Genomic DNA, 23,244 nt, shown 5'->3' on the forward strand with positions numbered 1-23,244 from the left:
TGCAGCGAATGGCAGCCCCGTCTAATCTAAAGTGAGTGTAAGCAGCGATGTAAACTGTAAACCTGGGTCTGGTGTGAATGTTGATGTACAAGCTTTTCAACTGCAACTAATATGTTGGTATGGACACATGTTCATGGTCTTATACACAGGCAATGCCTGTTTTGAAGTGGCTTGAAACAATTTTGTTCCCCACATTGTTATTGAAAACAAACTTTTCTTTCATCGAGTGTTTTCACAGGAAGTCTAACTCAGGAAAAATGGCACGTGGTCCGTATATTGTCTGTCCAGGTGTCTGCTACCAGTGTCTCGAGTCCACCAGCTCCGGCCGCAAACTCAGTTTTTTTAGCGTCTCGTAGCCGACCACCATGACAAGGGCAGTGGGAGTGGATGAGATGATGCGGGCCGACAGTCCTTTGGTCAATCCCCAGCAGCCCTCCTCTTTGATTAGCTGCCTGAACGTCTCGATGACTGAAGACCTCCCTTCAACCTAAACAAAACACACACAGTGCATGCTAGTGAACCATCTCAGGTATGCAGATGTCTTGGCTGTTGTCTCTCCTAGCAGTGCAGGGTTTCAGGAGCTGTTGAATATATGTTCAAATTATGGTGTTGAATATGAGGTGAAATATAATGCCAAAAAGAGTTTAGTTATAACCTGTAGAGCGAAAGAGGATAAGGACCTTATTTTTCCATCTTTCCATCTTGCGGGGCAAGTGCTAACTGTTGGTTGCAAAATTAAGAATGTTGGTCACATCTTAACAGATCTAATGTCAGATGATGAGGACATGTATAGGCAGCGTTGCATGTTATATATGCAGGCTAACATGCTTGCCAGGAAGTTCTCCTGGTGTTCTGACACTGTTGTGATAAACCTCTTTAAATCATATTGTACTGCTTTTTACACTGCCCCCTTGTGGATCAAGTACAAAAAGGCGACCTTCAATAAGCTGCGGGTTGCTTATAATGATTGTTTGCGCATTCTACTTAGGAAACCTAGGTGGTGTAGTGCAAGTGAATTGTTCTTTCAAGCAGAAGTTATTACTTTCTCCGCTTTACTAAGGAATTTGATGTATAAATGTATCGGTCGCATGAATTCTTCTTGTAACTCTGTCATTTCACATCTGTTGACCTGAGGTTCAGTGCTTTGCGATACCGGTCACCCTTATGGGATTACTGGTAGAGCTGTCTTATTTAATTAATGTCTGTCTTGTGTATCTGTATCTTCTTTGTTGATGTTTTTGTGGTTGTATTTTATGGACCGTGAGTCTAATAATTAAGGCTATCTATCTATCTTACTGGGCTATGTATCGGTCATTTAACATAGCAGCCCCAAACTCAGCCTGATAGATGCACAGTAAGTGAGTTACCTGCACTCTGGCTCTGACCACATCCATTGGGTTGGTGACAGTTGAGGCAGTAGCTGCAGCAAGAGGTCCAGCCATGGCTTGTAGAATCAGATGAGGGCAGTCACTGGGAGCCAGTTTAGAAAGTTGCTCTGTAGAACATTACACATAGTATTCAGATACTTGATTAACCACATGGCAAGGACTGGTGTATTCATTCTCACAGTACAGATGTATAAATGCACTGGGGACATCCACAGATAAGACAAGGACAATGCTGTTCAATTAGTGCAGAGCTGTCTTTAGCTTTATTTTTCTATTTTATTTTATATTATTAGAAAACTTACCAGCATAAAAATGATAAAAAGGCCACCAGACAGCACTGTTTGGGATATATGTGAGTAAAGAAGCCACATATCCCCTGTAGAAGCCCCTGAATCCATCAGCCGCAAAAATCTGACCCATGATGTTTCTGGTTTGGCCGAACACTTTTTTGGGCTTTCCAGTCTCTGTGTTAAAATTGAGTCTAAAGCGGGTGAGGTGCTCCCCTTGGCCCTGCATCATCAGCTGCTGAGAGATAACATCTATAGGAACAGTGATGCTCTGAGCAACCAGGGAGGCGAAGCCGCCCGCCACCAGTGACTTGACCGTGTTGTCCTCAGAATACTGGGAGACATACTTCCTCACCAGCTCATAGGTGGTTATGTAAGCCTGGCCTGAGATGAGTGTGAAGGTGTTGACCATGAAGCCGCGATAAAGGCCTCGAACGCCCTCTGTCCGCAGAATCTTGAAGAAGGCGTCAAAAGTGCCGCTGTAGAGTGACTTGCCCCTCTGCACCTGCAGCCGAGTGCGAATGAGTGTGGCCGGGTAGACGGTGGCCCGGATGGTCATCGTCATGAACACCCCAAAAGAGTAGAACTTCCTTTTGTCAAGGTCCTCCCACTCGATGATCTGGATGTTCCTTTTCTCTTGCATCCTGCCAGCTGTAGATGACCCCTCATCAGACTGATTCCTGCCTGACAGCATAAATAGCATATTAAATAACTTACATATTGGATTATGGCTTCATTGTATTAATGCAAACAACCTACAACAAATACAATATTGTCATTCTCCATTGATTTCCAACTCTGCCCACAATAATTTGTGTATCTCCTTCAAAATGTTATGTTAATGGGTTCCTTCTGTGGACCATGCTACAACTTTCAACCAAGTGTCATGTAAATTGGTAATTTTTCCGGAATCCTGCTGACAGGTCTACAAAAAAAGACAAACTAAGTTTGAGGTAACATTAAAGGAGAATTCCGGTCAATTTCAACATGTAGCACTGTTTTTTTGTTTTTTTTTCAAATGTGTGTCACATCTACTGCAGTCAAAGTCACGGTTCTCTCTTGGAAGGAATAACTGCACATGACTAAGCACAGGTAATGACATTTTGAACATGTTAATGTTTAAAACTCGCCCTGTTTAAGCCTGTTGGGTGCTAACTCTAGCAGGAGGATAACTTGGAGTAAACTGCACTGATTGTTTTCATTTGTCTCGCTACTGATAGCACTACAAATTAAAAAACAAACAAAACAGAACTACATGTTGAAATCGAGCGGAATTCTCCAAATTGTATGTGAAATCAAACCGTGAGATGTATGCAAATAATGAGAGCACCTGTACACAATTGCCATATAGACTGTTAATATTGACATCAGCAACTAAACAAGACGTGAAGACGTTTGGGTCTTAATTGATTTTGAGAATTCCCACACAATTTTATGGTATTTTACAGATCTATATATGGTGTCCATGGCCATTGCTGATCCTTGTGTGTGAATGATCTCGTTATCTGAGAGTTCATTGGTCATTCTGCAAGGCAACACGCTGTAAAAACGTTGATCTTAGGCATGGATGAGCTTTGGCATTCTAGCTAAACACCCTTACAACTCCACCCGTTTGGACTGTACATAGAGATACAGTCTTTGGTTTGCACTTGACCCTAGTGGACACAACGGCCGGCCAGAGGACACCGTGTTACGGTAGTGTTACGGAAGCAGCAGCAGTAGTGTTAGTAAACGGTAATAACACGTTTTGAACCCAACAAAGCAAGTCAAACAATGACAACACCGGGTGTCAAATAAAAACATTTCTGTCATCACCTGCTGGACATGCCATCGTGGTTTAAACTTGTGTTAGCTAACATTGAGCTAGGCCTGAGTTATGTAGCTAGCGCTAACATTGGCACGGGTTGCAAGCACTTACCTCGTGCAGACAGATGTGTATTACAAGGTAATGGCAATGTTGGTTAGACTTCCAATAGCATGTCATCAGTCAAAAAATATGCAATTCCACGTATCGTCATTCAGTTGCTTAAATATATTATAACGAGGTAAGTCCTTAGCTAGCTACCTCATAGCGAGTTACCTAACTCGAATCCCAGTCAGATTCAAAGGGCACGTAACTGAAACAACCAATGGCCGACACAGCAGAGCTTCTTCTTCTTTTATTTTACACGTTATGAGGCATTCAGTTATTTCATTACTGCCTTCTACCAGGCCTGGAGGGAAACACCACGCCTCACAGCCATCATGTACCTAGTGGTGGAAAGGTCACGTACCTTTTCCACTTTTAACTTTATACATCTACTCCACTACGTTTTGATTTTTTACTCCACTCCACAATATGTATTTGACATTAGTTTTAGATTATAAAACAACATAGATAGATAGATAGATAGATAGATAGATAGATAGATATTTATTCATCCTAAAAAAATCGGAAATTACGGTGTTACAGCAGCACACGTACAGTAGTCACTATACGGTCTATGGTAGTCACACAACACAGAATATAAATATAAATGAGATACTAGGAAAAAATATACATACATACAGTATACATGAAATAATAATAATAATAGTAGTAATAAAATATAAGAACAAATATTTAAATATATACGGGATGGATGTAACAACTAAATAAATAATAATGTATAATTATACTATTATCTGGGAATACCATCCACAAGTCAAATGTTGGTAAAATATGCAAGTGGCTGGTAGATTTTCTTCACTCACCTGCCAAAAAAGCAATTGTAGTCTATTGAGTGACTGGTAAAATGTAAACGTTCACTAGTCATTTGACTGGTGGACAAAAAAGTTAATTTTTCATCCTGAATATAATAGGCTAAGATAGCCAGCAGTGTATCAAATAATTAAAATTGCACCAGCCTTTACCAGCTACAACATTAAAGTGATGCTTAAGTGTTAATGCATCTGAAATATGTTCCAGTAATGTAATATATATAAATGTGCCATACTGCATAATTAGTTTTTATTTCTTTAATAATTTTGATGCTAATGTTTTTTTTTTGTTTTAAGGGAGGATTCTTACTTGCAACAAAGTATACTTACGTAAAAGGTCAGAATACTTCTTCCACCTATGCATAACATTTATTAAATTCTAGAGTCACTTGCTTTTAGAGACGGAAAGTAAGTAAATACATATGAGTAACATAACAAACAGACAAAAGCCATCATATAAACCAACACAAGTATGATTGATAATGCAAAATATAGATTTTGTAAAATAAATAATAACGGAAGATATCTTTTTTTCAAATAAACCCTTCATACAATTATGAGCAGTTTCAGTATACTCTTGAATTTGTTGAGCTGAATGTCCAACAGCCTGTCTAATGGCTGTATATACCTCATAAGGTCTGCAACTGAATTGCTTGCCTTTATTAATGTATTTAGTCTGTAAATTGTCAAGAAATAATGACAAAACTAGCTGAATAGAGAGAAAAAAAGAGTAGGCCTACTTTGCATACACATCAGTCAATCACAAAACAAACACATTGGGGAACAGCACCTTTTATTATCTTACAAAATTATTTATTAAATAACTGTCGTTATTTTGTTAAAATAAAGTAAAAGAGAACTTTAACAAGAAAGTGCTATAATAAAGCTAAAATAGAATATAGAGTATTTAGAACGATTAATATTATATATAATAAGATGTAAACGTGGCTATGTTTAGGATCTACAAAGCGCATTAGTATTTTAACGAACTGGACATAAGTAACACATTGTACTGTCGTCTTCCGAGATCCAAATCAGAAGGGGGTGCTGGAAGCTTCCGAGGGTTTTTCAGAGAGACAGAGCAACGGGATCTGTTAATCCATTTTTTTAACTATATGGGATTTTTGAACGTTTTGGACATATCGAGTATGGACCTAGATACTACACTGAGGGACGCAACCTGTCCATGGACACAACAATTGGCTCTATTTTGGTAGACACTGACTAGAAGATGGCATATTAAAAGACTAGTTCCAGAAGGTGGCAGTAAGACAACATTACAGATGTCGGCTGCCGTAAACCTCCAAAGAAGAAAAATTGGTCCTCCCGTTGCAAGGCGGCGCTGCTGAGCTGCTACTTCACCGCTACAGGAGTCCTAGTGTGTCAGAGGAAACATCAAACTGAAAGTAGTAGACCTCTCAGTCTGTGGAAATCTACGCTATCTTTGACAAAGGTAATGTATTAGTATTTCACTATTTCCTACTGTAATGTTTTCATTCCACCACGGTGTTAGAGTATAGCTAAGTAGCTAGCTACAGTTTGACTGTGTCCAGTCAGAAGACTTTCCTTATTACCAACTACCGGTAACTAGCTGGCTAATTTGCTAACAAACTAGCATGCTCAGATATTGCAGATTCATTCTGTTTAGCAGCAGCTAGCTAGCTAGCTAATGTTAGCTAACTTATCTGTCATGCACGAAAAGTTGATTGTGTGCAAATAAATTAACAGAGACTTAACAGGTTTATATTTGTCAAATTTGCAAGATGAGGGGATAGTTTCTTTAGGAAACATTATATTACATCTTGTTTAACGCCGTGTATGAAAAGGTAAACAGTTTTTCGTCTTGCTGTTTAGTTTCTGCTGGTTCCTCCATCATCTGAGCTAGCTATATCTTCTGTTTTACTTTTGCAGGGCAGTTTCAGTGACGGGGAAAAAATGGTAACGTCACCTAGCTGTTGTGTTTGTCAAATATATCTCAAATACTTTTTCATAATTTGCTACATTACTGCTTGTGTCAGTCAGCTAATGCCGATTTTTCTTTGTTGTTTAGTCTCGTAGGTATGATTCCCGAACAACCATATTTTCCCCTGAAGGCAAGTCCTGTTTTATTTTGACATGTTAATGCCCACACCCATAACGTTACATGACATTGAACAACTGATATTTCTTTTTATATGATGCTATTTCCATACAGATTTGGCATTTGGTAGGGTAAATATATTTGAGATTTTGTTTTGGTCTAAATCTTGAGTCAAATTTAACGTTGTTTTCCATGATTTAAGTGGGTTTGGGTCTGTGAAGGTTAAGAGGTAAGGGTTAAATTTAGACTGTTTAACATACTTTTTCTTCTTAAAGTTTGTGACAGTAGTTAAACAAATTATTTTGAACTCAAGGTCCCTCAAATCTTTAATTGCATTTCATGGTCCTCATCAGTGAATGGTGGCTGAGCAAACCCCATTCAGGGATGCAGGCCATGACATCTAGTTAAAAGCTCTGGTAAAACATGTAAATGGACCTCAAGTTACAATTATTTTGTCAAACTACGTCACTTAATTTCTTCTGTTGGCCAGTTTGTTTTAGATGTACAAGGTGTACGTTGTTTCTTGCCAGGTGTGATCAACATAACCTTTGTGACTGTATTTTACAGGACGCCTGTATCAGGTGGAGTATGCAATGGAAGCAATCGGTCACGCTGGAACATGCCTGGGGATTCTAGCCAATGACGGAGTGCTCTTAGCAGCAGAAAGACGCAACATTCACAAACTGCTTGATGAGGTTTTCTTCTCTGAGAAGATCTACAAGCTCAATGAGTGAGTGAACTGAACTACGCAGGGTCTCCAATACTTGGCCCCTTCTTATCATGAAAACCTTTTTAGTAATCCTTATTTCAAGCTAACATTGTACTGTCTGTGATCTTCTGTGTGATCTTTTTTCAGTGACTTGGCCTGCAGTGTTGCTGGGATCACATCCGATGCTAATGTACTGACAAATGAGCTGCGGCTAATTGCACAGAGGTGAGTTTCATAACAAAACCTCTAATTTTGTGGATGTTCATCATATTTTCATTTTTTTTTTAAATTAGTTTGCCTTTAGCAGTGAATGTAAAATATTACAAGCTCAGTGTGATCAAAAGGGAATGCAGCCATTTGTTCCCTTAAAATATTTTAATGGCAGGTAATAAACAAAGTGAAAACACCATAGTATACTTTTCCAATAACCAGAGTAGCATTTTTTCCAAAACAATAGGCGTAAATATACAGTTAAAGTACAAGCGTTAGATTTTTAGAACCATCTCAGCGCTGGAATTGCCAAACTACCAGCATGTCGACTGGTAATCTGAATTTGCAGATATTTGATAACGTTCTTAAATGCTTCAGTTTCTACCCATTTATCCAATTCACCACCTACTGCTGACCCGTTTTTTTCAGATATTTATTGCAGTACCAGGAGCCAATACCCTGCGAGCAGTTGGTGACAGCCCTGTGTGACATCAAACAAGCATACACACAGTTTGGCGGTAAGTTGCACAGTAGCTTGTCCAGTATATTGCCTTTATCCCTTCAGTTGGATTATACAACACCTTTGGGATCAACACATTATTCAAGGTTCATTTTTCATTCTGCACTAAAGGGTTGCACAACAAAATGTAAGCTGTTGTCCCTTAATGCTACATAAGAAAAAGTGTTCAAATGTTATATTGGTCTACAAGTTACAAGCTATAAGAATATTAATATAATATTCTTGTCTTTGTGTAAAACCACATATTTTGGTATTCTTTTGTCTTGAAAGGTAAGAGGCCTTTTGGTGTTTCTCTGCTCTACATGGGCTGGGACAAACACTACGGCTTCCAATTGTACCAAAGTGACCCCAGTGGCAACTATGGAGGCTGGAAGGCAACCTGTATTGGAAACAACAGCGCTGTAAGTTTGTAACAACAAGGATAAAGAAATAGCAGTGATGATTTCAACACATAAACCAGACGGTGTCATATTGGAGTGAATGTGAAAAGCGTACAATATTCACCTTAGTTGGTCTGATGTTGTTACATGTTTTTGATCTGGTCGTAGAGGGCCTTTTTGTAAACAACCAAACTGTAGCCAGTACAGTGTTTCCCACAGAATTAGATAATATTTTCAGTGGTGTATTAATTTCAATGCAAACATTTTTGGCAACTTTGTATAACAGCTTACATACACAATCTGCCCACAGTCCTATTCTCAATGCGATATGGGCGCGGGAGCAGTTACAGCACACAACATTTTTGCAACGGTATTCAATTACCTTAGTGGGGATTGTCGGCCTGCACAATTAATAGTTATAAAATTGTGATCTCAATTCACCCTGTTCACGAAATAATTTTTAAATAACTTCAATTCTCATTGGATTTTACGAGCCGACTGCATCACAAACGCTACTTTCGGAGAGTTTTAAACAGACTATATGAAATAGGTTTTAAGGCGCTCCCAGGCTCTGCAATGATCTCCCTTCTCTTCTTTGAAGCCTCTGTGTTTACAGGCTTGTGGTGATTTTAACTTAGTTTTTATTTTGTGCAAAACATTTAGGTCTTGTCTTTTTTTCGTCAACAATAATGCATGTTAATTTAGTCAGCATTTTTCGACATTGGTACAGTCTCCTCATCGTCTCGTCTTAGGGGGAAAAAGTCGTACATATTATACGAACCTATTTAGTCTCATCTGACAAAATGAACACTAGTCGGGCTGGTCTCCACAAATATATCAATGTACGGTAAACTGCCAGTAGTGTTGGTCTAATGTTTATATTAAATGTCGGTAGTTATACAAAATCCTCAGATACCAGTGCAATATTCAGTGACAATGTGCAATAAATGTATCCATACATCATGGTAAATGTGTGCTATACCCGTCCCCTGTATGCTGTTTGATGTGTTGACTTTTTCACAGGCTGCAGTGTCCATGTTGAAGCAGGACTTCAAAGAGGGTGAGATGAGTCTGGCTTCTGCTCTGGCCTTGGCTGTCAAAGTCCTCAACAAAACAATGGATGTCAGCAAGCTCTCAGCGGAGAAAGGTGAGATGGGAGCATCTTATGAGCTTTTCTAGCTCTGTAAAAAATGGAATGTGTTACTGCACGAAAAATGGTACAACTGTAGTATACTGTTTGGGAGAATAACACCAAATTAGCACCAAATTGTGAAGATTGTTTAAGCAATCTAGAGGAAAAGAAAAAAAAGTCTTATGTCATGCAATGCATGACATTATTGCTACATTTCACTAATCCTCAGCATTAGGAGCAGTGGACAGCCACATAGCGGCTGCGGAGAGCAACAGGGTTCAGTCAGTGAGGGCTCCCAACTCTTAGTACTTCCATCTATGTAATATAACAGTTATTAAAGGCCATAATGTGTTTACTGATAAGAGACTAAGTGGGGGCACATCAAGGCAGAATACTCAAGTGCCTGACAAAAAATAAAAGACTTACCTGCAGGACACAAAGGTCTGCACACTGTTACACTCCAAATGAATACTCAATTGTATTTCTTTTAAAGGGCATCTTCCTCAGCAAGTGTGAAAACAGGTACTTCTCGTAGAGGCAGTAATCCACTCGAGTACTGTCACCTGCTCATTAGTTTTTTACTATTGACCTTTTTTGGAAGACGTTTTGACTAGTAATAGTAGGATAAGCCAGCTGAAATTAATAACCTTAATGAAGGCTGAATTCCATCAAGTGTCCCCGTAAACTATTTCAGTACGTCAACATGCACAATACCAGGGCCTCTCCGAAGTGGACTGCAGCCATCATTCATGGTTTGAATACACCTGGGCTTCTCCTACTATGACATGTCTGCATTGTATCCTGTGTTAACATTGTATTGAGATTGTGTTTCTCGGGTTGGGTACTGATCAGCAGGAGATAGTAATTTTAGCTGATTGCTGCCTCTACGAGAAATGCCTGTTTTAGTTATTCACACTTGCCTGAGGAAGATCTTCTTGATCAAACGTTGCCTTTTTAAGATATACATTAACAATGAAAACTGCTTGCTGTATACAATAAAATAACGCTGTATTGCATTGACTGTTTCAGTGGAAATTGCCACTCTGACTCGAGAAGACGGGAAGACAAAAATCAAGGTGTTGAAACAGAAAGAAGTCGAGGAACTCATCAAACGGCATGAGGCTGAGGAGGCCAAGGCTGAAAAGGACAAAAAGGAGAAGGAGCAGAAAGAGAAGGACAAATGAGCAAAATACTTGTTTTCTCCTCTTCACCAAATTCTGTAGTGTTTTGTCTTTTACATTAAAAGTTTGGAAACTAATGGCTGTTATCTGTATCCTTGTCACAAAATAAATTGTTATGATTTTATGCACGCCTTTATCCAAAACCAATTTCACGTGTTTCCTAGAGTGAAAAGTAATAAACAGGTCTTGAATTATTCCGGCAACGTGACGGATCTCCGGTGTGCGGTCGTGAGGAAAAATAGATAAATAAATCTGGGAACTTGAATGTGGTTTTATATTTTCGAGTCAATTGATTTCACCTACCAATCATATGAGAGGAACGCAGCTCTAACTAATTCACAGTTTAAAGTAAGGTACTTAAGTACCTGGTGCCGGATTTCTGGGGTATGACTATTTCAGAAAAATAAATAAATTAAAAAGTCCACGTGGGATTTGTTTTTGATGCGCTAGTTTTAACCAATCATCGAACTTCCACATACCAATGAAACTAGTTCTACCCAATCAGATGCAAAGTAGGGCGGGTCCTTGCCGAAAAGTGAGAGTGCGGGAGTGTGGTCTCCGTGGGAACGCGGAAAAAAAAAGTAGATACGGCTTTAGTTGAGAAAGGAGTTGAAAACAAATGTCGCTCGGCATGAAAGTAGAACGAGTAAATAAAATGAAAAGGGTGGAGAAGGGAAGCCGTTTAGCACTTGGTGCCTCAAATTGAGCACCCGGCTGCAGCGTATGTTGAAGGAAGAGGCTAACTACGGCAGCAGCGGTAAGAAAGTTCTTGCTAGTCTTTATGCTAATCACAAAGCTCCGGTCCGTGCTCTCTGTCTGACGAGCACGTTACCGGTGTAACACCAAATTTTGTGACTGTACGGGGCCTTGTCCCAGAGTTTAGACGTCTACTTCTATGAAAGCTCCACAAAGCGAAGTTTTTAATAAATGTACATGAAGCAACTAATGTCAACATGGACAAAATCGTTTGCTTTTTTCATGCTGACCTGGCCAACATAACAACACAACATCTAGAATGTTTGGTTTTCACAATGATTCAATGTAGGGATTTTATTATTGCTATATGAAAATCTACATTGACTCTTATTTAATACATGGTTGTTGTTATAAGTAAAAATGTTACCAAAAACGTTTTAGTTCTTAAAAATGACGACTTATTACTGTGTAATGTAAAAGGACTTTGACTGTTTTGCCAGTCAAATTAACTTTAAGGAGTGCGCATCAACCCCCCCCCCCAAAAAAAGTTGCAGGCTCAGGTTTTTTGTCACTTTAAGCCCTGTGGCTAGTTAAAGTTGACTGAAAGATTGCCTTGGACATCACTGCTGACAGCTTATATGATGATATTAGGAAGTGTTTCGCATTTTTATTTCAATCATTTTAATGACTGATCAGTGTCTGGTAAGTAGGTACATAATGGACCATTACAACCCCACCAGTGTTTATGACGGTATTTGCGATGATGGACATCTTATTTTTTTATATTTTTGGAATGAAACTCAATTATTTAGATTTGTGTATTTGCTAGCAGTGAGGGAACAGAGTGTACCTACCTTCAGCAGAAGAGGAGAGAGACACGCCAGTTGTTTCATACATATGCAGTTGGTCTTACATTAATGGAAATAGAGGCAGTGTTGTTGTCTGGAAACTCCTACAGGTAGAGTGATCTTGTTCCAAAGCTAAGGGAAAAAGTCAAAAAGTGAGTCAGAAAAACCAGAACACAGTTGAACCATCTGATTTGTTACGTGGGACTGTGAATATACTGCAGGATCACATCTAGAGTTTAGATTTTTTAAAGTATGACAGGAGGGGCTATTTATGTTTATTACAGTACAGTAATCGAATATACATGCCTTCATTTATTCATGACCACTCTGTGTACAAAGCATATAACATTAATCTGGAAATGTGAAAGTGCCTGGACATAATATGACGGACAGACAGTTCTTTTTTCTTTTGTACCCTCTGGTTTATCTCTTAACTGAAGCTGTGAGAGTTGGCTGTCAAAACCTTTCACATCATTTCTTAAATAAGGAACTGTCAGTATTAATAATTTGAGACATGTCCAAAGAGATAACATTTTATATTTAGGATTAGTTTAATATTTTAGCACTAAAATGCAGACACATGCATCCGGCCTAACCCTCCTGTCGTCCTTGGGTCATATTGACCCATTTTCAGTTTTTTTTGTCATAAAAATGGGTCGCTGAAAATGTCAACATTAAAAATATCAAATTTTTTGGGAAAAGAAATACAGAAAAGCACACACAACATTGAAAAAGTGACAAAAATGTTTTTTTTTCTTGGTTGACGGGAAGACACAACTGGTTATACCATTCTTTGCTAGTTATTACAGAGGAAAAAGTGAGATAGATAGATAGATAAAAGGAGGAGGATAAACAGAGGGATCAAGCAAGAAATAAAGATAGTCTCTGTCCCCACCAACCATCACATGTCCACTCTGAAGGTCTTTTTGTCCTCCATAAGTCAAACCCTCACATTCATCAACCTGTAGGTGCATGTGTTTATGAAATAGAAAACAGCATGAATCAAAAGGCTCTAGGTGTCCTGCTTGAATTTAAGGCTTGGGCCCAAAAAGGCAATAAAGTTGGGCTTAACATATAGAAGAAACAGACGGCTTCTAGTTATTAACATTTGTGAAACAGTCCTTCTCAAAGGCCGATTCATTTTATTTTCTCAGCCTAACTGGGAGGTATAATTAGGGGTGTTCAGCCCACAGGAGAATACAAAGAGATGGTACAGTGATGAAGAAAAGAAAGACATTTTCATGTAACAAGACAGTTCTGATGAGGTGAATTCTAGTTTAAACACTTTAGGAGTATGTTTTTGATGTTTAGTGCAATCGTGTTTAGGTGTGTTTAATGAAGACAAATAACTTGTGTAAGGAAGGTTGTATGTAGATGCGAGCTTGTGTTTGTAGTTTTCTCTTCCAACTGAATATTAGGAATCACAGGACATGTTTAAATACCTGTTCATATGTATTTTATGAGTCATAAAGCTGAAGTTGTCATGTTGTTCAAAAGGCTCTATTGTCCATTATGAGACCATACTGGTTTGGGAATCCTACGTCACAAAAGTCTACAGGAGAGAACATTTCAGGTCTGATTGTCATTCCACTATCTTCACAGGTTGAGTTCAGACACAGAGAAACGCACAGTTTTTAACTGTTTTATTCAACAAGTTGTTCAAAGATGTTTGGAAAAAGCAATTTGTGGAGGCTAAGTCAACGCACGGTACGCAGATTTAAATGTGTTAATCTTTTTTTATCTAGTACAAACTGATTTGAGGTTCTTCTTTTCCAATTTAAATATAAGTAGATTTAAAAGTTAATTTATGTACTCACATGTAATGTAGAGCCCACTGATCTTTTATTCTAAGCAGAGAAAACAGATTAACACAAGTAAGCCGATAGATAGTTGCCATTTCTTCGTGACTATATGTATCATTGTAGTTATTTACAGTCTGCTAAAAATTAATGTACAATTGTTTAAAGTTGTTTGATGGGCAGGGATGTGAACAGGATTTTAATTAAATTAAAGAAGACACAATTTCATTTAAATCAGAGTGACATGTCTTTAAAGGACTATTTTCACCATGTTTAATAATTCTATTATGATGATTTGATCAAACTAAATGCCACTTATTTCATTTAATTGCTATTTAGTTTTATGACTTGTGTTTAGTTGACAGATGGTGTAACATGTATTCAAATATTCTCTTTTAGTATGATATAGGTGACAAGGATCCTCTCATTAAAGAGATTAGCAAAGCTCTGGCCAGACTTTCACTAAGTGGACAGACTGAGCTAGAGTCCAGCCGCTTAGCCAATAATGGGGGGTCCAACAAAATCAAAGAAGCCAAAGGTACCGGTCCCTCCGGGGCCATTGAAGGGGAATTTGTCCAGCAGACTTTGCCATGAAGGATTCCACTTGAGGCCCGAGACAAAACCAGTAAACCTAAGCAAACCCTGAGAGAAGGCTTGGAGGCCAATCTAACACCTTCCCCTAAAAGGAGCTGGGAGGATCTGGAATCGAACGTTATCGGAGGGTAAGGGTTGTATCACGTCCCTGTGTGAATGATTTACTGTTGCTGTTAAGATTCTGGACATTCAAACAACTTTTTGTCTTTATGGAAAAGGCCAGACAGCCTTGGTCCAGAGAAAGAGGAGAAGAGCGGACAAAATGCCAATAAAGACGTCTTCCTGGGTGAGTATTTGTTGCGCCAGAGCTTTTGAAAGGAAATCTGTAAATGCTTTTTAGTCCAGGACCATTAAAGAAACATCTCTGAGGGTCCAGCAGACTTTGCCACCTGAGGCGCATAAGAAGATGGCTACACCCAAAATGAGTCCCGGTCCCAGCACATATTTAAAGAGCCCTGATGAAAATTACAACAGAACGAATCAGACTCAAAAGGAGGGCTTGAAGTACAAAGGAAAACCCTCCTATAAAAGGAAATGGGAAGATTTCCATTCAGCCGGTATCAGAAGGTACATGTTGTTTCACTTTCCTGTATTGATGATTTACTTTAGTCGTTTAGATTCAAACAACTTTTTTTATCCTTATGTAACAGGCCAGACAACCTCGGTCCACAAAGAAAGGAGAACAGTGGTCCTGAAACGTGTTCGGGCAGATGGTGACATTGTCATGATTGCCATGCCAAAAAAGAGAAATAGAAGAAGAAACAGGAGATGCCATTTGAAGCCCGTACAGGGGGCAGAGGAATGGCGGTAAGTCCTCCTATGGCAACACACAGGCCGTGGTTACATTTTTTATTATTTAAGGATTACATTTTAAATTATATTTTACTTCTTATATCAAAGAGATTGAAAACAATTATAATCTATGCAGACACCCTATGCAGCACATCACAAAATCCTTAGATCTGGTCTAGAACAAACTAAAAGTGTGCTGGCTCTGCTATCATCAGTTTCAATTTAACACTTTGATGTGTGTTACATGAAATTGAATCTCAGATGTCTTCATGCTTGTAAATTTTGTTCTTTTATGCTTTTATATTTACATTTGTGGACTAAATTCTCGTTAAACAGGTCTTGCTTTGACGAAAAGGGAAACACTGGACCAAAAAACCCCAGCACCCCAGTATACCGTCCCAGACCTTTTCCCAAAAAAGAGCCAGATGGACCACCAGGCAGAAGAAACCCACAAAGCATGCGTCATCAGGTCCGCTGTAAGTGGGAAACACCTGGTCCGATGTGCCGGACCCCGGTCCAAGGAAGGGCCCAAAAGGTCCCTTGGCCAAAAAGGTCCTGGTCACGAGGAAGACATAAGGACCTGTGTGTCACTGTCACTTTCTAAATCCATTAAATAAACCTAACCCTTGCTATCACCTATTAATTTTTGTCTTTTCTCCATTTACAGTATATAACATTGCCCGCTTTTAAATATACAGTAGTTCTATTTAATTTTACTGCAATTTAAAGATAATTAGAAAATTAACCACACTTCAGTCAAACCCCACCACACTGAAGCAACGGGCTCACACTTTTTGGTGTGTTTCCTATCCTCCATAATGTTAACTTCACTGCGTCAATACTGTGTCCAAAAATTCAGAGAGAATTAGTTTGATTATAAAAATATATTTCATACTAGTGAATGTGCATGGGCAGAGTTTGTTATTGTAGCTAAATGTATCCTCCATATCGACCACATTTATCACATAAGTACAGTATATCTTCTCCACATCTCAAGATGCTGCAGATATGCGGTTGTATTAAAAATACAACCGCATATCTGCAGCATCTTATTACTTTGACTGTGATAGATTTAGTTATTTTAGTAATTTTAGCGTTTATGGTAAAAATTGTTGTCAGTTCAAAAACGCACTTCCTAGGTGTCAGCATGTGATCTAAATCGGGATATTTGACCAGGTGAACGCACTGCACACCCGTAACACTACCCCTCCACCCCTTGAACCATATACCAAAGATCATTATTATTTTACTCTTTTATCTCCATGCTGTTCTTAATATATATAAAAATAGACACACTTGGTCACATGTGAAAACCTTTGACCGAAGTATTTTTGACCAAATATAAAAACTCTAACATCTGTAATATGTTAAAAGTGTCTGTATTGTTAGAAGGCTATTGGATGCAGGGAGATTTGTGCGGTGAAATGTATGGAGCGTTGCATTCCAATCAGAAACCTCGATAGCTTTCTTTCCTTCTTTCTTTAAAGAAGTGTAGCTAGGGGTGCTATGAAGTGTATGAACATCTGTGTCAGAGGAAGTGTAATTAAGGGAAATAAGGCAATGATGTAAAAGTGGGAAGATGTCAAATGTATAGTTGATTTTCTTTGGCCTGAACTATTCTTGATAATACCTTGTTTTGCAAAGTCAAAGGGACTCAGCAGCTGGTTATATAGACACTTTTGGTAACTTGTTATGGTTCAGTTACATTAGTCGTTTTTGCAAATTGGCCCTTGTGAATCATTGAGATTGCCACCTTAGAAATATGCCTGTGTTCAAAGACTTGTGTTAACTTAAAAAGGATGCCATGATACTATAGATTCCCATGAGGAGTCAAATGCATTGTTTTTCTTAATTTTTTAGAAGTAAACTAGTCACAATCAATAACAAAACTATATGCTTATTTTACATGAACTATAAAAGTATTCAATAATTTAAATATTGCTTTCTTCCTTTGGTATTTTTCTATTTGATTGTGTGACAAGATAAACAAGATAAGATTAAAATATAAAACATATTGTTAAAAAGGAGATAATTCATCATAGTCCACACTGGAGCCCCGTATGTTAGTGTACACTGCAGCTTGGATGCTATATAGAATCTCTGCAGCATGCTGTAGAAACACTGGAACATACAGTTTATCTATGGAACTAGATTTGTTTCTTTATTAAATGCGAGAAAATAAATGATCTGAGAGAAAAAAAAATGTTTGAGAGAAAAAGTTATCACACTGATAGCCAAAAAGCATTTAAGGAGAGACAAAAAACTATTTGAGAGAAAAAGGGTTTTATACCAATAGCAAAAAATTCTCAAAATATTTTTTTAAACTCTCAAATATTTTATGTATAGATAGATAGATGGATAGATAGATAGATAGATAGATAGATAGATAGAGGGAGTTCAGGGGTTAGCCAGCTGTTTAGCCTAATGTTCAGCTGTTCAAGATTCAGTCTTTTGTGATGGTGGTGATTACACTCAGCAGGCTTGACACCAGTCCTGGATCATGTTTTGTCTTGGTTAGGTTTTTTTCTTGTCTTGTCTTGTTAACTCAACGTACTGTTGAGTTAACAAATAAACTTAATAAACTTAAGCTGCCAAAATGAATTTCTTTACCAATATTGCCAGTTACTTAAAAACAGGCACACATGTTGTAGCCAGTTTGTCTTAAAGCATGCCTTTAAAAAGATGCTACTTACTGCGGAGTGACCGTTTTTTTCATCGCCATATGATGGAGCCATCATTGTCATGGATGCAGCTTTAAAGTAAGGCTAAATCTATTAAAGCAGGACCTGTTTGTTTTTGTAATTTTACCCAAATGCATTCATAAAATATTAAAATGTATAACTCAACATGTATTTCATAATATATCCCACATGCAACCTCCAGTTTGAGTAGAATCAATTTATTGTGATACAGTACTAAAAAATGGTAACAACACAACATGTGAATTTTACCAGGCAACTAAATTACCTGAACCAAAGCAATCAAATAATTAAATATAAGCCATATTTCTAGACAAAAGGGGCAAACTAGGAGAACTACAACAAGGTAATTTAGTTCTGGTATAAATCAAAATATAAAGCCTTTCCCAGAAAAGAGAAATATATTTACTGTATAACTGATATACTTTTGTAAACTGTGACCAGATAAAACCAGTTTTCCGTAACATTGAGCCTCATTGAGTCTGGCTGTTAATAAAATAGCGTCTTGTGTTGACAGGCCCAGTTAGCGTCACATCAGTCTCACATGTTTTTGATTGCCTTTTAAGTGTTTTTTTCCTTCTACCTACCACTTGATGGCGATAGTGTTCATGACAACATTTCTTCTGTTCTGTTTTGGTTGGAACAAAGTGGCATTTTATCTACAAATAGTTTATATATAGAACCATAAATTATTAAAAATACAGACTTTATTTTGGTTTAGGGCCTGTAGTTACATTTGTTCCAGTGGATAAACAAGAAAAACTTAACACCACAGCTGATCCACTCAGACTCACTTACATGCAGATTTAATGCAAAGACACAACAATATTTTTGCACATTAAATGTCATCTTTGTCTAGTTTTTAATACATACTGTAATTGTACATATATCACCAAAGTTGTAAAATGGTTATGTCATGGGGTGTGATGTAAATTCCACTTTGCATATTCAAACAGTCAGCAGTGTTGGAGATAGTGGTTAAATGTAATTTGGGAAGTTTTGGTGAGTCAAAGAGCAGGTGGTAAATGTGACAGCAATTAAGTGTCTGTTGTAACGGAGTGGGATCAGTAATGGACACTCAGTTACACACTATGTAGGTGGTCATGACTGGATTGAAACCAGCTGTTGTTAATGTTGCAGCACACATATGTGCCATAGTGCCATGGCCACTACAAGGTTCAACCCGTGAAATCTCCACACCTTTATTTATTTATATTAACCCACTAGATCAAATTCATTGTATTGGACAAATGTCCATGGTTAACTTTAGAATCTTTCCAATTTATAGGAATGGTCTTGAATAGAAATTAACATGATTTGTTGTACACTAAAAGTAGATGCAAGTAACTGCAATAGAGAATTCTGGTTGGTCAATATGTGATACTACAGCTCCAGCTACAGTACATGAAGGCAGGGCAGCGGCCAGGATTTCAGAAATGAGTACAACTTTCCCTAGCATGACCCAAACAGAATTTATTTTAATAATTTAGTTGACTGTTCAGTAGTATTTTCTTTACATTTAATCTCCCTACAGTAGGATCTTTTAACCGCCTTTTTCACAAGGAAAATAATTCTGGTGGAGAAATAGTATACCTTTTTTTTGGCCACCAAAATATTTGAAATTTGAAAACCAATCATGTAATTTCACGGAAATGTTGAATGTCCGCTCTTCAGTTTTTAAAGCCCACACATTCCCTGAGACAATGCTTTGGACATGACCTCGGCGTCCTCAATAGCCACTTTCTAAAGGGAGGGATTTTTGCAGTTCCTTGAACATAACGTTCCTATAACGGCCGTCCCTGTTACTCTTTCAGCTCCAACTTCAGTGCAAGGTCTAAGCGCTAAAGTTAAGTGGCAATGCTATAGAGACCGTTGTCGTGCATACGTCACTCCCTTACCCCTCCTACCAGTTCCCATGGCCACTTGGCCAGTGCAAATGCAAATGGAACAAGCGGTTTTGTGGGAGAGTAGGTAGTAGAACTGATTAGAAGTGGATTGTTCTTATAACTGCGTTTCTGTAACTACTTATTTCAGAAAGAGGCTAATGGTAGCTTCCACTCTGCATTAGGAAACTCTTTCCTGAATACGACATTTTCTCCAACAACAGCATTTAGGGAGTTGATCTGTCAGTATTTGCTTGGTCAAAGATTTGAAACAATGTCAGTTATGATGTCAGCTAAACTGCAAATGTGAAGAAACTTAGTCAGTAGGTGTTGCTAAAGCAACAGAATGATCAACTGTAATCCACAGCGAGTGACATGTCTGCCTTTGTATAAACTAACAAAGTAAAAAAGGCACTTTTCACTATCAAGTTTCTATTAGCAGACTCTAAGTGACATTGCCCCATTAACAATTGAGATATTTGACTTACATCCAAGATAAAGACACGGCAGCGTACCTCAGCCTCCTGAGATGAAAAGTTCTTTTCATTTGACGTCAATCTTTCAGTTAGGATCTTACATGGACTTAAAACTGAAAATCAACAGCGCTACTTCATTTAAAGGGCAGATGCAGTGAGGTCATGGTGTTCACATGAGCTTCTTACAGAGTTGAGTGGGAGGATCTTGGCATCTGAATGACCAGAGCCGCTCGCAAGCCTCCCCTCCTGAGGCTCAGCCTAAAAGAGATGTCCAGTCTACTGAGAATTACTGTAGGATAGTGGGCAAATTTAATTTCCGTATCCAAAACTTCTTATTGACGCTCTTGAGCACACCACTTCCTTACAGCTTACTTTTCACGCTCCTTTAGAGCCCACCACTGTCCGCCGTGATGAGGCAGACAGGGAGAGCAGGGCAATCTGTTGCAGTGTAAACACAGCCCCAGAAAAGCACTGGAATGTCGCTGCAGTGGGAGCTGGAGGTCAGCCGCAGGCCAAGGCAGGTGGTATACATCAGAATCGAGGCTGACATCTCAGCATTAACTTATCCAAACAAGAGGCAGGCGGTATGTTATCCTGCAAGGAGGAGGAGCAGGAGGAGGAGATAGAGGAGGAAGGAAGGGTGAAAACACAGGAAAGGTGGGAGTATGAGGGGCTGAAGCAGACAGGATTGAGTGGGGGGGGTCCCTACAATCCAATCATCTTCCCATCTCTCAATCAGTCCCAGAGGGGACAGACACCAGTAAGCATACAAGGCTAAACATGACATGAGCCCTTGATCTCGATCCTGTAACTGATCTCAAAAGTTGTAGCCACCATCACGGGGAGCATGTCCAAGATGGTTTTGAAAACAGTAGAAACGTGTTTACGGGCATGTTGAAATCCACCCATTAAATGTTCAAGAGCTGGCCTTCCTCGTTAGCTAATATTGTTGCTTAACTTGTGTTGCATTGAGCCCATGTGTCTATTTGATCTGTTGTGACTACTGGCTGGAAAGATCTACTCAGGTCATCCTTTTCCTCCTTGATATCTGTCCACTGGGTTTTCATTCATACACAATCAGTATCAAACATGGTTTATCGGTCCCATTGTTGCCCACATTTATTGAATCGTTATTGTACCTTTGACTCCAAATTTTAAAAACAAAAAGCAAATGAAGGCTTTCACATTTAATCGGATAAAATAAAATAGATAAATACATTTAAGAAGAAAGCTTTTTTTTCAAAGCTTCCAGGTCTTATAACTTTTATGTAGAGTATTGGGACTCATTGCTCATTTTCCTTAAGTACTAAGAATTTAAACATGTAAACAAGTGGTAGTAGTAGTGGTATTTTTTCAGCAGTGTTGTGTAAATGGTCCAAGTAGTGTCAGGTCTAACCCTATCCAACTATTGCAGTGGAAATGTAAACCATAGCAGTGGATGTTATTGTATTATATGTTTTGCATTGTAAATTCTTAATCTGAATAGAGACGTAGCCTACAGATACCAAAGAACAATATTTCTATTTTTAATGTTTAAAAAAAATGAAGTGGAAAAACTCAGGTAAAGTACCAGTATTGTGTACTGTGTATTGACCTTGACATAACTTTGCATTGCAGTGCCCCACTACAGCCATAAGTTAAACTAAAGTAACAGGTGTTTAGTAGCCTTGATGTAAGAAACTCATAAAGACCTAATAAACAATCAATCTGGATCAAATATTTTTTGATGTTTTTGCCCCCCCCCAACTTTGTGGTGGCTACAAAACACTTACTTAGTCAGTGGTTTACTGGGCAATCATCTGGACCACCAACTGCACAGCATCCACATTGAGCTTTTTACAGATAACAGCCATAATAACAGACCTGTGGTTCTACTGGAATGTTGATATTATCAAAAGTTACACATGCGGTGCCAAGTGTAATTTTCATTTATGAAATATAAATGGAACTTAAGGGTGCTAAAACCTCAAATCCCTGTCGGGGATAAAAGGAACAGAGAGGATGTGACCATGGTGTTCTCAACAGCAACACCTGCAGTCAGAAGAGCGAGTGTCTTTATTCAACAGTACTTCTGTTACTGACTGTAACACTTACTATCAAACTCCTATTTAAAGCCAAGGTCACTCACTAGTGTGTGAAACCCTGACCTTACTGGGAATCAGGAATTAAATAATCCTCTCATCCATGACAGTCATTTTATGAGCAGCCAGCAAATCCTTGAGATTACAGACTCACTGCTCACCACCAGATCAGGACAGTTCACCATAAATGGAGCCGAGTTGAAGTAAACAATAATTACAAGCCGTGCTGCAGATATGACCTATTATGGAGAGGTATATGAAGCTATTGTTGCTGCTGGCTAATAGCTGGTTTGTGGTAAAGTACATTATATTGACATGGTCAAATTTTTGGGGGGGCTAACTATTCACATGGCATTTACCTCTTACATGGTTGTTGTCAAGAAAAACAATCGTCAGTTTCTTCTTCTTCGTCTTCACTTCGGCTAACTTCTGTTTCAAACCTTGCAGGCTGTAAAAATCTTTTATTTTACAAACAAAATAAAAACATGAGGTCAAGTTGGTATACATTTGTATTAAAAAAAAACTAAATTGTGGAGACAAGGTTTTTATACCACAGCAATTATAACTCTCAAGCCAACAAACACCATAGAGGCAGTTTGTTATGATTGTCAGTGGTTATTTATTTTAAAACTGTAGTCTGTTTAGCTGGGCTGTTCTCATTTGTTCTCTCAGACATGCTGGTCTGTTTCTGCTTGGAACAATGGTAACCCGTCACTGCTCACCTAATAAGGCACTGGGGATTAACTCTTG

General features: G+C 38.4%; 2 protein-coding genes and 1 long non-coding RNA gene across 3 annotated transcripts; 2 read left to right on the forward strand and 1 right to left on the reverse strand.

Annotated features, from left to right (window-relative positions):
* Nucleotides 1-6: 6 nt before the first annotated feature.
* Nucleotides 7-3,841, reverse strand: LOC117950384 (solute carrier family 25 member 44-like). Its single transcript, XM_034881402.1, has 4 exons — nt 3,594-3,841; nt 1,691-2,359; nt 1,368-1,495; nt 7-487 (listed from the first exon to the last, which is right to left on the reverse strand). The coding sequence occupies exons 2-4, from the start codon at nt 2,316-2,318 to the stop codon at nt 296-298; spliced, it is 948 nt and encodes a 315-aa protein (XP_034737293.1). The 5' UTR covers nt 2,319-2,359; nt 3,594-3,841; the 3' UTR covers nt 7-295.
* Nucleotides 3,842-5,634: 1,793 nt separating this feature from the next.
* LOC117950412 (proteasome subunit alpha type-4) lies at nt 5,635-10,701 on the forward strand. The gene is made up of 9 exons (XM_034881454.1): nt 5,635-5,867; nt 6,326-6,352; nt 6,465-6,507; nt 7,062-7,224; nt 7,351-7,428; nt 7,843-7,931; nt 8,204-8,334; nt 9,337-9,460; nt 10,475-10,701. Exons 2-9 carry the CDS (start codon nt 6,350-6,352, stop codon nt 10,627-10,629), a joined length of 786 nt encoding a protein of 261 aa, XP_034737345.1. The 5' UTR covers nt 5,635-5,867; nt 6,326-6,349; the 3' UTR covers nt 10,630-10,701.
* A 3,660-nt stretch (nt 10,702-14,361) lies between these two features.
* On the forward strand, nt 14,362-15,370 carry LOC117950473. The gene is made up of 3 exons (XR_004657907.1): nt 14,362-14,691; nt 14,782-15,130; nt 15,214-15,370. It is a non-coding gene; the product is annotated as an uncharacterized LOC117950473 (long non-coding RNA).
* The last annotated feature ends 7,874 nt before the right edge of the window (nt 15,371-23,244 follow it).

Source organism: Etheostoma cragini, chromosome 1 (assembly GCF_013103735.1).
Source record: "Etheostoma cragini isolate CJK2018 chromosome 1, CSU_Ecrag_1.0, whole genome shotgun sequence".
In the NCBI taxonomy this organism is placed as follows: Eukaryota; Metazoa; Chordata; class Actinopteri; order Perciformes; family Percidae; genus Etheostoma; species Etheostoma cragini.